The sequence below is a fragment of the Rutilus rutilus genome (assembly GCF_951802725.1).
Source record: "Rutilus rutilus genome assembly, chromosome: 3".
In the NCBI taxonomy this organism is placed as follows: domain Eukaryota; kingdom Metazoa; phylum Chordata; class Actinopteri; order Cypriniformes; family Leuciscidae; genus Rutilus; species Rutilus rutilus.
In genome coordinates, this window is record NC_140211.1 from 20527536 (window position 1) to 20540916 (window position 13381).

Here is a 13381-nt window from a genome sequence, read left to right on the forward strand (position 1 = left end):
CTGTAGTAACAAAGACAAATAAAAATGCTGAATGCACGTACCTCTGCTCGGCTCTGCTGCTGCTCCATGGCTATAATAATGGCCTGTGGGCTGGTGGACACACTCTCTTCTGGTTCCTTAAACGCAGGAGCATTCCCAACATCTCCACTGATGAAGTTCACAATGTTCTCGATGAGTGCATGGAGCCTGAGTGATTGGCTCAGATCGATGTCTGACTCCTCGTAGGACTGCGGAGAGCTGTACAAACACTCACGGGCTGAGCGTCCCCCAAACCAATCAGCAGAAGAGTCAGGAGAACTGTAGAGAAAACCTTGAAAACACAACACAAAATCTGTTGAACAAATTTATAAAAATGGGTAAATAAGTATAATTTAAATACATGTATATTTACATTTAATTTATATATACTAATTTAAATGTGTATAATCTATATTTAAATAATAGTTGTTTTTCTGTACATTTTCTGTAAATTGTATTCAATAATGTAAATTATTCAGTAAAAGGATCAATATGATACTTTCAACAGAAAACATTGAGTTTCAAATTCTCAAAACATTCCACAAGTCATCATCCTTTTTTCACATTTCAGTCCTGATTGTAAGAGAAAATCTGGGGAAAGTATGATATGGTAAAATCTGCTTAATGGATCTAATATCTAATAAAATTCTAATAAAAATGTTCCATTTATTAGTAGCCAATAGCGTCATAAATTCCCAGGCATAGAGGCAACAGTCGACCAAAAAGATGTGTCCCAGGTGCGGTTGACTGTATAATAAAAAAAAAGCCAATTAATGTCTAACTTATTTAGCTATGACTGTTAACACATACAGAAAGTATATATATATATATATATATATATATATATATATATATATAAAGTTCTGAGGAATTTTTCTGTGCTTTTTTATTGTGTGAAATTACTATTAAATTTCTGTGGCATGTCTTGAATTTTGGAAGAACATGAAGATGCTTTAAATGTATGGACTCATTTAGCCAAGTAGAAGAAAACAGACTTGACGCAGAGCTGTCAGAGACACATTACATGTGTACAGATAGACTTTAGCACAAATATACAGACACCAATACAGTGTGTCCCACCACTAGAGGGTCAACGTGTTGGGGGAGGGGCTGTTACCTCTTTTTTTAGGAGTAAAAGCTAAATCCAGATCCACATTCCTCCTTGCATTCTGAAAATGGTCACACCGACAGGTTACATAACTGCAATTTAAAAGCAAGAAAATCAAATAAGGCAGTGTGCATGTGTTACAGATCTCACCAGTGAGTATCCCTCCTCATCAGACTCTGGCTGGGAGAGATCTGACTCACTCCTGGATTTTGTGAGTCTATAGCAGGGACTGCTCTGGATAGACCGACTCTCTGCTGACAAGCTCTCACTCCTAAACACAAAATAAAAATGGGAAATAAATGTTACATTTCCTGTGAGTGTGCATAACACATAATCATGTCAATAAAAATCTGACCTAAATTTCATATTAATACCACTAATGAACAATGTTTTACGATTATTGAAATGATAGGTAAATGCTGCTTTTAAGCTAATTGCAATTGGGTCAGCTTATAAAGGTGCTTCAAAAGTAGGACAGCACACAAGGTCTCTTGCAACTGGATAATATGAAATCTTAAAAAGTAGGTCAGGCATTCTTGGACCGCACGAGAGCGCTGGAGAGGTAAACGAGTTCAGTGAGACATTCAGACTCCAAGGATAAGGGTTACATATGAAAGTTATGGCACGCTTACGCTTGTTTAACTTGTACTTGTACTTTATAACGATGACGTCACTCACCTCGGCATAAACCCGCCTCCGTCCTGGTTGACCCCACCAGTCAGGGGTTGTTGATTGCTGAGTTGAGCGAGCGGCGTGCTGACGGCCAGCAGGAGCATTGCACAACGGTGGATGACGGCATTGCACGCGGTGGTGTAAAGATCCTGTCCCTCCTGAGCAGTTGTGCTGCTCCTGCGCTCGGGACCGGGCTGAGCCGGCTCCTCCTGGACGCTCATGCTTCCGGTTTGATCTCGGTCCCTTCCTCGCGCTGCCTCCCGTGCTGATAGGAAACATTGAAAGATTTCTGTGTCCGCCAAGACATAAGACACAGAGCAGCCGGGTTAGGGAAGCAGCCAAGAAGCATGAGGCTGTTAAAAAAGGGCCTATGGCTGGATATTACACAATGTCATGTGTAACAAATGTGTAACAAACAACCATGGATAACAACTTCGGGGGTTTTATTAGTATACATTACTGTTCAAAAGTGTAAGGGTAAGATCTTTTTTTTTTTCAAAGAAATCAACAAGGATGCATTAAATTGATCTAAAGTGAAAGTAAAGGCTTTTACATTGTTTCAAATTTTATTTTTATTTTTAAATAACATGTTTTTTTTTATATTTTCAAAAAAAAAATTATAATAAGAAATGTTTCTTGAGCGCCAAATCATCAAGACTGGAATAATGATGCTGAAAATTCAGCTTTGCCATAACAGGAATAGATTACATTTTAAAATATATTCAAATAGAAAACAATTATTTTCACATATTTAATAATATTTCACAACATTGCCGGTTTTACTGTATTTTTGATCAAATAAATGCAGCCTTGGTGAGCACAAGAGACTTTTTTCAAAAAAACATAGCAACCCTAAACTTTTGAACGATAGTGTATATTGTGAGGTCTATTCTAAAACAGTGCAATTTACACTGTCAATCCAATTACTAAATATATCTTTAAAGTAATAGATGAATACATTTAAATGTTATTATTTATTCACCCTCAAGGCATTTGAAAGAGGAGGTAATTTGTGAATAATAACTTAAATTTTGGTCTGTTCCTATCAATCCATTGTTGTGTAAAAAAAAAATCTGTTTATTCCACTTAAAATAGCGGCATGTGGTTCAGGAATGATAAGAGGGTAAATAAACAATTACAGAACATTTATTTTTAGGTGTAATAACTTAAGTTGTCAGGCAGGAAAATGTAAAAGTACATAAAGCGTGTGCAATTGTGAATGTGTGACAACTTTGCACCATGCCACACAGCCAACATCAGCAGCACATACACATGCCCTTCAAATGTGTCTGAACTTACTTCCTGCGGTCATGACTTCATGCTCTCTTTCCTCCTCCTCATCTTCCTGCTCCTGGTGTCCTTCCTCCCTTTCCCTCTCTCGGTCTCTCTCCTCCAGTTCAGCCTCCTCATCTATAGTTCGGGTGAAAGAGTGTTCCTGAGGGTCCATCTCCACCGAGTCCACGTTATCAGAGATCTGCACACAGGAGGAGAAATTACCTTACATATAGTGGGATTCAAAAGTCTTCCAAATTTTTTTTTAAACTCTGGAAACAGAAACATTAAATAAATAAATAAATAAATAAATAAACAAACATTTTATTTTCTTCTTCGTTATTCTTTTATTTTTGTTTTCATAACTTTTGTTTTGTTTAAAAGTGTTTAAAAAGAGTAATTTAGACTGCTTTTCCTTTGTGGCCCTTCAGTGCACTTCTTCATAATATCTTCTTTTGTGTTTACAGAAGAATGAAAATCATTTTGGGTTTAGAATAACATGAGTTGTGGTTAAGCGGAGTAAATATCCTTTTAAAACAAAGTCTGTTCCAGTTCGCATGCTTGCCGTCATTAACACAAAAGGGGTACATGGCAGATGCTAAAAAAAGTTTTTAATCAAACTGTAATGCTGATAATATCATCTGTAATGGAAACATACTCTGCGTTCTCGTGATGATGAGCGGGTCTGGATGAGCTCCATGTTCTTGCAAGCCAAGAGGCGATTCCGCACCTTATACACACTGCGATACACCTCTGCCAACAATTTACATGGCTGATATCTGCAGGGAGAAAGAAAACGAGAGAGAAAAGCTTTAGTAGTGTCCACAGTGTAGCATTCTCCATAGTTATGTAGGATATGATGTCATACCTCCCCTCTCCACATGCCTGTCCCAGCAGCCCTGTGTGTTTCAGCAGGACAGCAAGTACAAATCGGGATAATGTGTCTAACAGAGCCTCATTCGGCAGTGACGAACTGTCCCAATCTACACAAACACACACACACACACACAAGACTAAAGGAACAAGTAACGACATCAAAGATGTTCACTTGCACAAATGCAAGTTGATAATGCTAATGCCAAAAATCAGGATTGTTTTTACCAATAACTTTATATAAAATCCTATAACTTCATAGTTAAGAAGCCATAAAGGTCTGGTTTATGACCAGCTGTAACATAACAGTAGTTATGGTAACCTCTAGGTAGTAAGTGTGGGAAAATAATGCACCTCATAACAGCAATGTACACTCAAATATTACTTAAATTCAACATTTAGATCCCGACTTCTTTCAGAAAAACAAATGTCTTTATATAAAAGAAAAGACAACTGACACACAAAGTCCAAATCAGATGCAAGTGTAGTGAGATTTTGGACCAATGAGATTTCAATGTGGGTGGATCTACCCAACACCACAGAAATAGAAGCCATTACAAGGTTTGCATAGGTTAATGTGTGACTTCTGAGACTGTGCAAGCACTTACGCAAGTAAGGGTAATCATCAGTGAATCATTTGTAGTAATCTTTCCACAATCCTCAATGTATGTTCTGTGTTTGTGTCCTACCCTTGCTGATGGCATAGTCCTGCATGTTTGTCCACAGGCTGTATGTGGGCTCTTTAGTTGATCCAAGGGCCAAATCGACCAGCACACTCATGTCAGCATGCAACTGACAGTCAAACGGTCTTTGTTCCTCATTTCCACACAGAGCCACCTCCAGCAGAGAGCTGATACACGCATCTTAAAAACATATACACACGTTCAACATCAACATGAAATGGCATTCACAACCTTTATAAACTTCCATAATAAGCCAAATTTCAACATAAAACAGGACATTTAATGATAAAAGGTAATTCAATGTGTGTGCGCGCACGTATGTGTGCGTGTGCATACCAAGCTGGGGTATTTCAGTCTCTAAGCCGTTACTAAAAAGTGGTGTTTTGAGCCAGTGGGTAGTGTGCTGTTCCTCTGGCGAGGGTGGGGCTCCCTGAAGCATTCCTCCAAGACAACGTCCCACCAGCAGCGCAACGGTACGCTCCAGATCCACCAACCACACCCAGCACTGCGCCGGTCCTGACACGCACAATGGATCAACTAGATCTGGAGTGCCTACAGGAAAAAAGGAAAGGAAACATTTTCTCAATATAAGATTTGTGAGTGAAAAAAAAATAGTCCTAATTCAAAACAATATCACAGATTTAAAGCTAAAGAAGAGATGAGCGGCTCTTGAGTGATGAGTGGTTCTCAAAAACGGGGCCAGGGCCTAACAGGGGGCCTCAGCAAACTCCCAAAGGGGCACACAAGACTGTTTAAAATGATTTAAATGTACATCCATACATATATTAATAATGTAATCATCTATCTAGCTATTCTATCTATTTATGTATAGTAACAAAGTATGCTATAATTAAAAATAGTTCATTAAAATACACCATAATTTAAACAAAAGTATCTATTTATCATATCTGTGCATATACATACATTTAATATCTACAGGTATTTTAATCTATTTATTAAAATCTTTAAAGTGTTTTGGACAAGTGGAGATTAGCGATAGACAGTTGATGAATCGACCCATGTGGGATTTAAACCTACAACCAGCTATCACTTTGAACTAGAAAGTTCTAGATAGATAGAACTAGATAGAAAATTGTTTGCCGCCACACAATGCACACATTGATTCTTGCCAACAAGACAGTGCTACAGTACTACTGATCTGAAGATCTGACCGAAAAGTTTAATGTGACAGTCTGACCATGTAGTGGCCACTGCAGCTCCTGTTCCTCAAGGAGTGTGGCGGCAGGCAGGAGTCTGTTGAGACGGTCCAGTGGGGGAAGCAGGTCTAAGAGGTAGCTGAGCAGTGGCCGTGCCACCCAAACAGGCAACAACAGCAAGGATGTCACAATCTGACACAGCATACTGCCCGCTGCAGACATGTAGATCACATCTACCAAACACAAACACAGGCAAAATTAGCAGGTCCATTTGCATATAGTTATGAATGAGTTTAGCAAAAACGTGTGTATATCGATATACCTCGTAGCTTCTCACGCACACTGCCGTTTCCAGAGCTTTCTCTCAGAAGAGTTGCAGAGCGATTATAGATATCTGTGGCGTGAGGTAATAATAACTGCAGATGTTTATGCAGGAGCGCAACACTACTGGAGCCCTGAAAAAAACACAGATGATTCACATACTGAAGGAAATCATACTCCTCTGACCAAAAAAAATACATGGCCTTTTTGAGATTCTAATCTCTCTCCCTCTAATTTTTGTTTGTTCATGATATGTATTTAGTTGTGTAAGTACCTCTGTAACACAGTTGATATGGCAATAGGCCAGTAGTTGCTTCTGTAAAGAGCAGAGCAGTTCATGGAGGTGAGCTGGTTGGCTGCTATCAGATGAAGATGTTCCCTGCAAGATCTTATCACTGTTCTTCTCCAGCTCTCCAAACGCCTGGTCCTGTGAGGTTAAAACACACACACACACACACACACACGAAAACAGGGTGTTGTTGAAAATCGTAGGAAAGAGCAGTTGGACCACAGTTGAGAAGATGATCATCAGTGAATATGAAAAGGTTGCACTGCAAGTGTAATACACAGATACAATACTGACACACATCCAATGTATCTTCTTGAATCTGTTTACATTCATTTAGGACAGTGTTTATAAGTTTACCCAGTCAAGATGCACTAGGCTGACAAGAGTACTAGTTTTATATTTTTTTGCATGCCCCTGTTCTCAAAAATATCCTAACGGGTTGACATTAACCACAGGAAAATATATATATATATATATTTTTTTTCAAATATGGGTTCATCAGTATATAAATATGATATCTGTACTGCAAAATAAGGGCAAGAAAACGTGCATTTCTACTGAGTTCTTTGTAGGTTGCATGCAAAAACAGGGAAATGTATTGATTCAGGAACAAATGACTTACAGTATGAGTTGGTTCATTTAATGAATCATTAAAAAAAAAGACTAAAAATAATTACTGGTTTGAATTAGTCTGGTGAATCCTTTACTGTATGAACTCACTGAATCCAAGAGAGTGGTTACTGAATCAACATCTCAATCATTTTCTGAACTTCATTATTAATTTCAGTGATGCCGGTCTCAAAATGAAGCAAGTTTTGCGTACTAAAAGTGTGTTAAACAAAGTCACCATTTATTACCTGCAAATTGTTCCAATAACAACATGCATTTATAGACACACATTTGAGATTTTTTTAATGAATGATAATGTAATATAAACGTGGAAATCAATACCAGAGCTAAAATATATGCTAAAGACTGACCGTGTAAAATCCCAGATTCCTGAGTAAAGTTTTCATGAGGATCTCTGCCAAATGTGTGTCAGGATGTGTATCAGAGTGAGTGCCAGGCACAGAATCAGAGGGTGGAACGGAAGGCTCAGAAGTATCTGGAGGACAGCTGTAACCCAGCAGAGATGCCACATGGGTGTGATCCTGCAGACTAGTGAGTATTATGTCCAGCTGCATCCTCTGAGACAGAGAAAGCACACACATTCTTAGGAGCATGACTAACAGATGTTTCTGTAAAAAGTTAAGCAACTTAAACTGCATTTTATTTTCATACAGGCACACACATGTACCTGTCCTTTTGAGAGGCTCTCCCAGCGGTCTGGTCCTTGAGGAAGGAGCGAGTGCAGTAGCTCCATTCTCTCTCTCAGAGGAGGCAGCAGCATTGTGGCTCCCACGGAGAGAGTCTCAATGACAGCCTACAAAACGCAACTTATTTTCACTGATCAGAGAAAAACACAGGCCACAGTAAACCACCACAGCAACAAATATGTGGCAAAACACATGTATGCACAGACCTCCTGGATTTCATCAGGTACTGACGCATCCATAAGTCTGAAAAGCAGATTGCGGAGTGGCCTCGCTTGCCGTCCCAAGATACTGGTGGCCACGCCCCCCGCCAGCGCTAGAGCCAAGTGGTTGGACAAGAGCCGTAGACATAGTTTCAAGAAGTTATGATGCTCCCTGTTGGCCCAAAACAAATGTGTGCAAGAAGACACACTCTCAATATTTAATAACCTTCAGGATGGTTTAGAAAATCAATTGAAACTTGATCGCAACTAAAATCACATTAGCAGCAGTAATCTTCCAGTGATATTAATGCACTTAAAAACAAAGCAGGCTCCACTCGTCTATGGTGGTGGCAGAATACACACTTGGAAGATGGGAAAGGCAGTGGTGGGATCTCGTTGTTGATGCCGTCACAGTATCGCTCCAGAAACGAGCGGAGGTGAGAGAAAGTGCTTTCTTCCAGGTCCACACAGTACGGCCTATGCCAGGCCACCACCTGCCTGTATATACACATAAGATTATTAGCATAGATATAGGAATGTTGAAAAGTGAGTTAGAAGAAAGAAGAAAAACAGAACACGACAAAAAGGCTTCAACAAACTAATACCTAAAAGGCACAAATGCATTTGAAATATATTGTGTCTTCACGGTACAACAAATGCATTTCTTTTTTAACAGAAGGTTATGAAAGGATTCAACGGGTTTGCTAACCTGTCTCTCGGGAGGGCAGTCCATGCCAGGCTGTGGGATGTGCCAGCAGAGATCTGCTGAATAGCCACACCATCTAAACCAATCACCTTCTTGGGTTTGGTGATGGGACCGGTGGAATTCCCTTGACCGCACTGCCCCATGGAGTTATTACCCCAGGCATACACTTCATTGTCTTTATCAAAAACATGCACAAAAAAAAAAAAAAAAAAATTATCTGACCATTTTTCCTAATACATGTGAATTGCACATGTTCTGTTCAAGTACACAGCGTCAAATTGTGTGTGACATCATGTGTGAGGCCCCCACGCTTCACCTTATCTGAGTCTGAGTCAGCACATACCCTTCTGCTACTAATCTGACCCCCCCCTCCCCCCCTATCTCAAACTACAGTTCACACAACCCAGTACAGCTCTAAAAAAGAAGACTCACAAAACCAACAGCACCTAATCACCAGCCACTGATTACTGAGTTTACAATACACTGAAAGTGAAAAGAATATTTGAAGAGGATCACAAACCTAACCAAACTCTAATGATAATTTACTGTAATTGCAAAAAAAAAAATATATATATATATACACACACACACACACACACACACACAACTTAAACATTTGTAAAAAATTTGCTCAAAAAAAATATATATATAATATAAAGTACATCAAAATAAATAGGATATAGTGATAGTGTGCTATCACAACCTACTGAAACCTACTAAACATTTATTCAATATTTAAAATTATGAATAGAAATAAATAAGACCAAATATGTTGCAAAAATTGTGTTGCGCAAAGGCTCTCTTTTCCATCATCTTGGCTCAAGCTGAACTAAACATACCACAGCCTAGTGGGGAATGAGTTTAGGGAGGGGGGCGAAAAGCACACCGTTGTAGGGCTGCACTTGTTTTATAACAATAATTTATAAACAAAACAAGCGAATCATTGTGAAACAGAATGTGGTGTAACAATCGTATGATCTTTTTTTCATAACTGTAGGGTTGCTGCACATTTTAAAGGTTGTATCAGCGATTTCAGGCCCAAACATAAATGATCACATTCATCTAATCTTTCCTAACGATCCGCTAGCTGCCCGCCCCATAAGCATGCCGTCAAAAAAACGCGTCTCTGTTGGCAGCCTAGGCTCTGAGATCTGCACACAAAAACAGTTGGTTTCACCAACCACTCAAAACCAAAATAAATAGTGTTCCAACCAATCACCGACAGCGGTGGGTGTTGTGAGGTTTTCGCGTGCAGCCGTCATAGGCAGCCGTGCACGAGCGCAAAACCTCACAACATGTTTGGGCTTGAAATCGCTGATACAACCTTTAAATCAAACCAGTTTTATGGTGCAAAACTTGTAAGAGAAGAAGCCTTTTTTGGAGTTTTGTTTGTCGTCTTTTGAGATTCAACCACCTTCCCATAGTACCGAATGTCTTGCGGTATAAACTGCACTTTGCTACATTGCTGTCCGTAGTTGTTGCCAACCATCTCTGAAACCTTCAAGCCATTAAGTGTTAAATTTTGGCTTCCCCATTTCGCTCGAATTTGCCCGCTGTCTTTTCACAAGCAACTCCCCCTCCCCCACTCATCTCTGGTGAAGCCTGCACTGTCACTTACATAAAAAAGATGTACATAACAGTCAAGCTGCAACCTGGGTACTACCAAAGGCTTGGTGTTACACCTCCTAAAAGCCTATATTTCTCAATCAGATTTAAGACCTAATGCCTAGCAGAAAAAAACTAATAATAAAGACTTTTTAATGCCCTGCGGGAACCCTGATTGAAAATAAAAGTAAATTAATTGTCCAGCCCTATACGGAAACATCTCGTTCTCTTTAGGAATGCTGTTGCACTATCAACCACTTAAGCATACCAGATAGGGCCATTTCAATCCAGTGGGTTTGCAGTGATCCCTTACCATGTGATAAAGCAAGGCAGTGGCTGTCTCCAATGGAGATGTCTACAACTCTGGTTGTGGCAAGTTCCTCGATCAGCTTTGGCCTTAAAGCTGTGGCCTCGGATGAACCGCAGCCAAGACACGCACCACAGCCCCAAGCATACACCTGCACATTACATATACATAATAACTGGTGTTTTTATAATGAATATCCACTGCATTAGAGTCAATACAGTCAACATGAACTCAAATTATGCCATTAATTTGTGGCTTAGTAATGTGTCATACCTGACCAGTAGAGGTGAGAGCCAGAGATGACTGGCTGCCAGCACATACTTTGCGTATGAACATTCCCTGGAGCGCCTCTACCACCTTGGGTTTATACACACGATTGGTGTCACCATGACCCAGTTTACCTGCAGATAAATGCCAGCAAGTTCACACAGAGTACAATAATTATACTGTATGTTGACTAAGAATTCAAGAATAAGATTGTCTCAAACAGAACAGTAGAACAAGTGGCACAGGCCAACTCAACTTACCATTGTCTCCGCCTCCAAAGGACCAGACTGTACGTCCATCTTTAGACAGCGCAATGGTGTGGGAGCTTCCACAGGACACCTCACCTACATTACTGATGTCTTTAACTAGCGTGGGAATGTTCCTACTGTTACTGTCACCATGACCTACAAGTGTAGACAAATGTAATCAATGATACAAGCATACATTTAATTTATTTTCCTGCATTTATTTGACCAAAATACAGTAAAAACAGTAATATTGTAAAATAATCTTACAATTCTAAATAACTTTTCTATTTATAATATGTTAAAATGTAATTTATTCCTTTCATGGTAAAGCTGAATTTTCAGCATCATTACTCCAGTCTTCAGTGTCACATGATCTATTGATCATTCTAATATGCTGATTTGCAGCTCAAGAAAAATTTCTTATTTTCATCAATGTTGAAAATAGTTTCTGTGCAAACTGTTTTTTAATATGTATAATAAATATTTATATACCTAATCTGCCAAAATCGCCCTCTCCCCAGGTGTAGAGTTCTCCATCCTCACTGACTGCAGCACTGTGTCTATAGCCTGCTGAAACACAAACCACCACCTACAAACAAACACACACACACACACACACACAGCAAACATAAATCATTTAAACACACAGGTCCATTTAGAGTGCCCAAATAGCTCAAGTGATGCATAACTGCATGAATTCAGTACCTTTCCTTGTAGAGGGCCCTGTATTAGTTTGGGGTATTTCTGGGTAGAGCTGTTGCCATGACCCAGTTTGCCATAGTCTCCATCACCCCAGCTGAACACCTCCCCCTCAACGGTGAAGGCTAACGTGTGGCCGTCTGAGCCTTTGGATGATGATACTTTCTTAATGGCACGGTGAGGTTCAAATGTCAGCTTTTTAAGAGTGGACTGGTTGTTTGAGTCGCCCAGTCCCAGGCGGCCATAGCTGCCCTTCCCACACGCTCGGACTGAACCATCAGAGGAGATGACGAATGTGCAGTACTGGCCAGCTTCAATCTAAAAGACAGGAGATGTGGTCACCAAATATCCACTGAGGGCAAAAATGAGGATACTAAAACAGTAAGAATAGTTAATATGAAGATGCTTACTACCGTTTGTGCATCACTGAAGCTGGGAGCTAGTTTGGGCTGGAGGATTTTCTCTTGAGTGCCCTCTACAAGCTGGTGGCTGCTGTTGCTGCCCCACACATAGACCTCACAGGTCTCAGATACCATGGTCGCCTCACCTGCCTGGATGCTGTCTGGACTCGCACAAGTTCTTGAGTAGTCTGAAGCCATGCGACACACCTATAACATCGGGAAACCGATTTGAAACAAAATGAGAGTAACAAACACATTGCTTTTAGAAATAAGAGTAATAATAATGCTAAGAATTGGCATGATATAAATGACTAACATTCTATTTTTAGATACAGCAGGACAGATTTGTTGTGCAGCATGTTATAGATTGCAGCTTAAAGCAGCAGAAACTCTCTTTTAATTGTGCACTAAGGCAGTTGAAACTGGATTTTTGGGTGACAAAATATGAGAGCAAATCACTCACAGCAATAATGATATCATGGACAGGTATAAGGAAAATATATATGTGGGTTTCTTTTAAAAGTCTGCACTGTAATAATTATTTAATGTGTTTGACAGAGAAACAGACCTATAATGAAAATTATGGCAATGTTTGATTGTAAATGGCAAATATTTCAAATTTACAATATTTGTAAATGTAAATATTACAGCTAAAGTGGCCCTGCCAAGAGCAGTGAGTGGTTTCTCTTTTTCTTATCAGTGTTGTTATTTGATTTATATTACTTAATTACCACGTTTGGTATGTCAATATAACCTAAAGGACTCTGTAATTATTAATAGCCATTTACTTTAGTTTTCATTCATTTTTGTAGTTTGTGAAGTACTTTATGAGGTCAAGGAGAATATTGTGCATGCTCTCTTCATTGATGCACTTCATTGAGATTTAACAAGTAAAAATCATTGTCATGCTTAAAGGTATAGTGGAGGATTTTCTTTTTCCAGGTGGATCATCAAGACTATTGGTCCTCCTAGTTGTCAATCATTCTGGTGATATGTTTACGTAAGGCCGTCGTACGTGCTCGTCCCTAGGTAGTTTTCGCTTTCTGCGCATGCGCACTTTCAGGTGTATATGTGTGGTGAGCAGTTTATATACTGTCTATGGTGGTGAGCTACGGTTTCAGCCATTCATTGAAGCTCGCCGTTCTCACCGGGTTTTTTCAAAATGTCTGAGGGTCGCAAGAGAAAAAGTGTCTACGAATTGTATGACAAGAAGAGAAAGGCCTCTGAAGAAAGAAACAA

At 39.5% G+C, this 13381-nt stretch overlaps 1 protein-coding gene across 8 annotated transcripts in view; it reads right to left on the reverse strand.

Moving 5' to 3' along the window:
• The window catches only part of herc1 (HECT and RLD domain containing E3 ubiquitin protein ligase family member 1), a 48604-nt gene that overhangs the window by 30649 nt on the left and 4574 nt on the right, over nt 1-13381 (reverse strand). For 5 of the 8 annotated variants that reach the window (XM_084405495.1, XM_084405497.1, XM_084405496.1 and 2 more), the window contains exons 4-26: nt 12152-12349; nt 11748-12059; nt 11535-11631; nt 11055-11198; nt 10801-10928; nt 10534-10678; nt 8619-8790; nt 8273-8407; nt 7916-8081; nt 7691-7816; nt 7374-7580; nt 6379-6531; nt 6106-6238; nt 5825-6016; nt 4963-5178; nt 4633-4806; nt 3939-4053; nt 3729-3849; nt 3098-3272; nt 1805-2087; nt 1277-1397; nt 1136-1187; nt 42-310 (exon numbers count right to left, since the gene is read on the reverse strand). In XM_084405495.1, coding sequence (XP_084261621.1) covers nt 42-310; nt 1136-1187; nt 1277-1397; nt 1805-2087; nt 3098-3272; nt 3729-3849; nt 3939-4053; nt 4633-4806; nt 4963-5178; nt 5825-6016; nt 6106-6238; nt 6379-6531; nt 7374-7580; nt 7691-7816; nt 7916-8081; nt 8273-8407; nt 8619-8790; nt 10534-10678; nt 10801-10928; nt 11055-11198; nt 11535-11631; nt 11748-12059; nt 12152-12349 — 3834 coding nt within the window. The remainder of the gene's footprint in view (nt 1-41; nt 311-1135; nt 1188-1276; nt 1398-1804; nt 2088-3097; nt 3273-3728; nt 3850-3938; nt 4054-4632; nt 4807-4962; nt 5179-5824; nt 6017-6105; nt 6239-6378; nt 6532-7373; nt 7581-7690; nt 7817-7915; nt 8082-8272; nt 8408-8618; nt 8791-10533; nt 10679-10800; nt 10929-11054; nt 11199-11534; nt 11632-11747; nt 12060-12151; nt 12350-13381) is intronic. The other 3 variants (XM_084405499.1, XM_084405498.1, XM_084405494.1) reach the window with 1 other exon arrangement.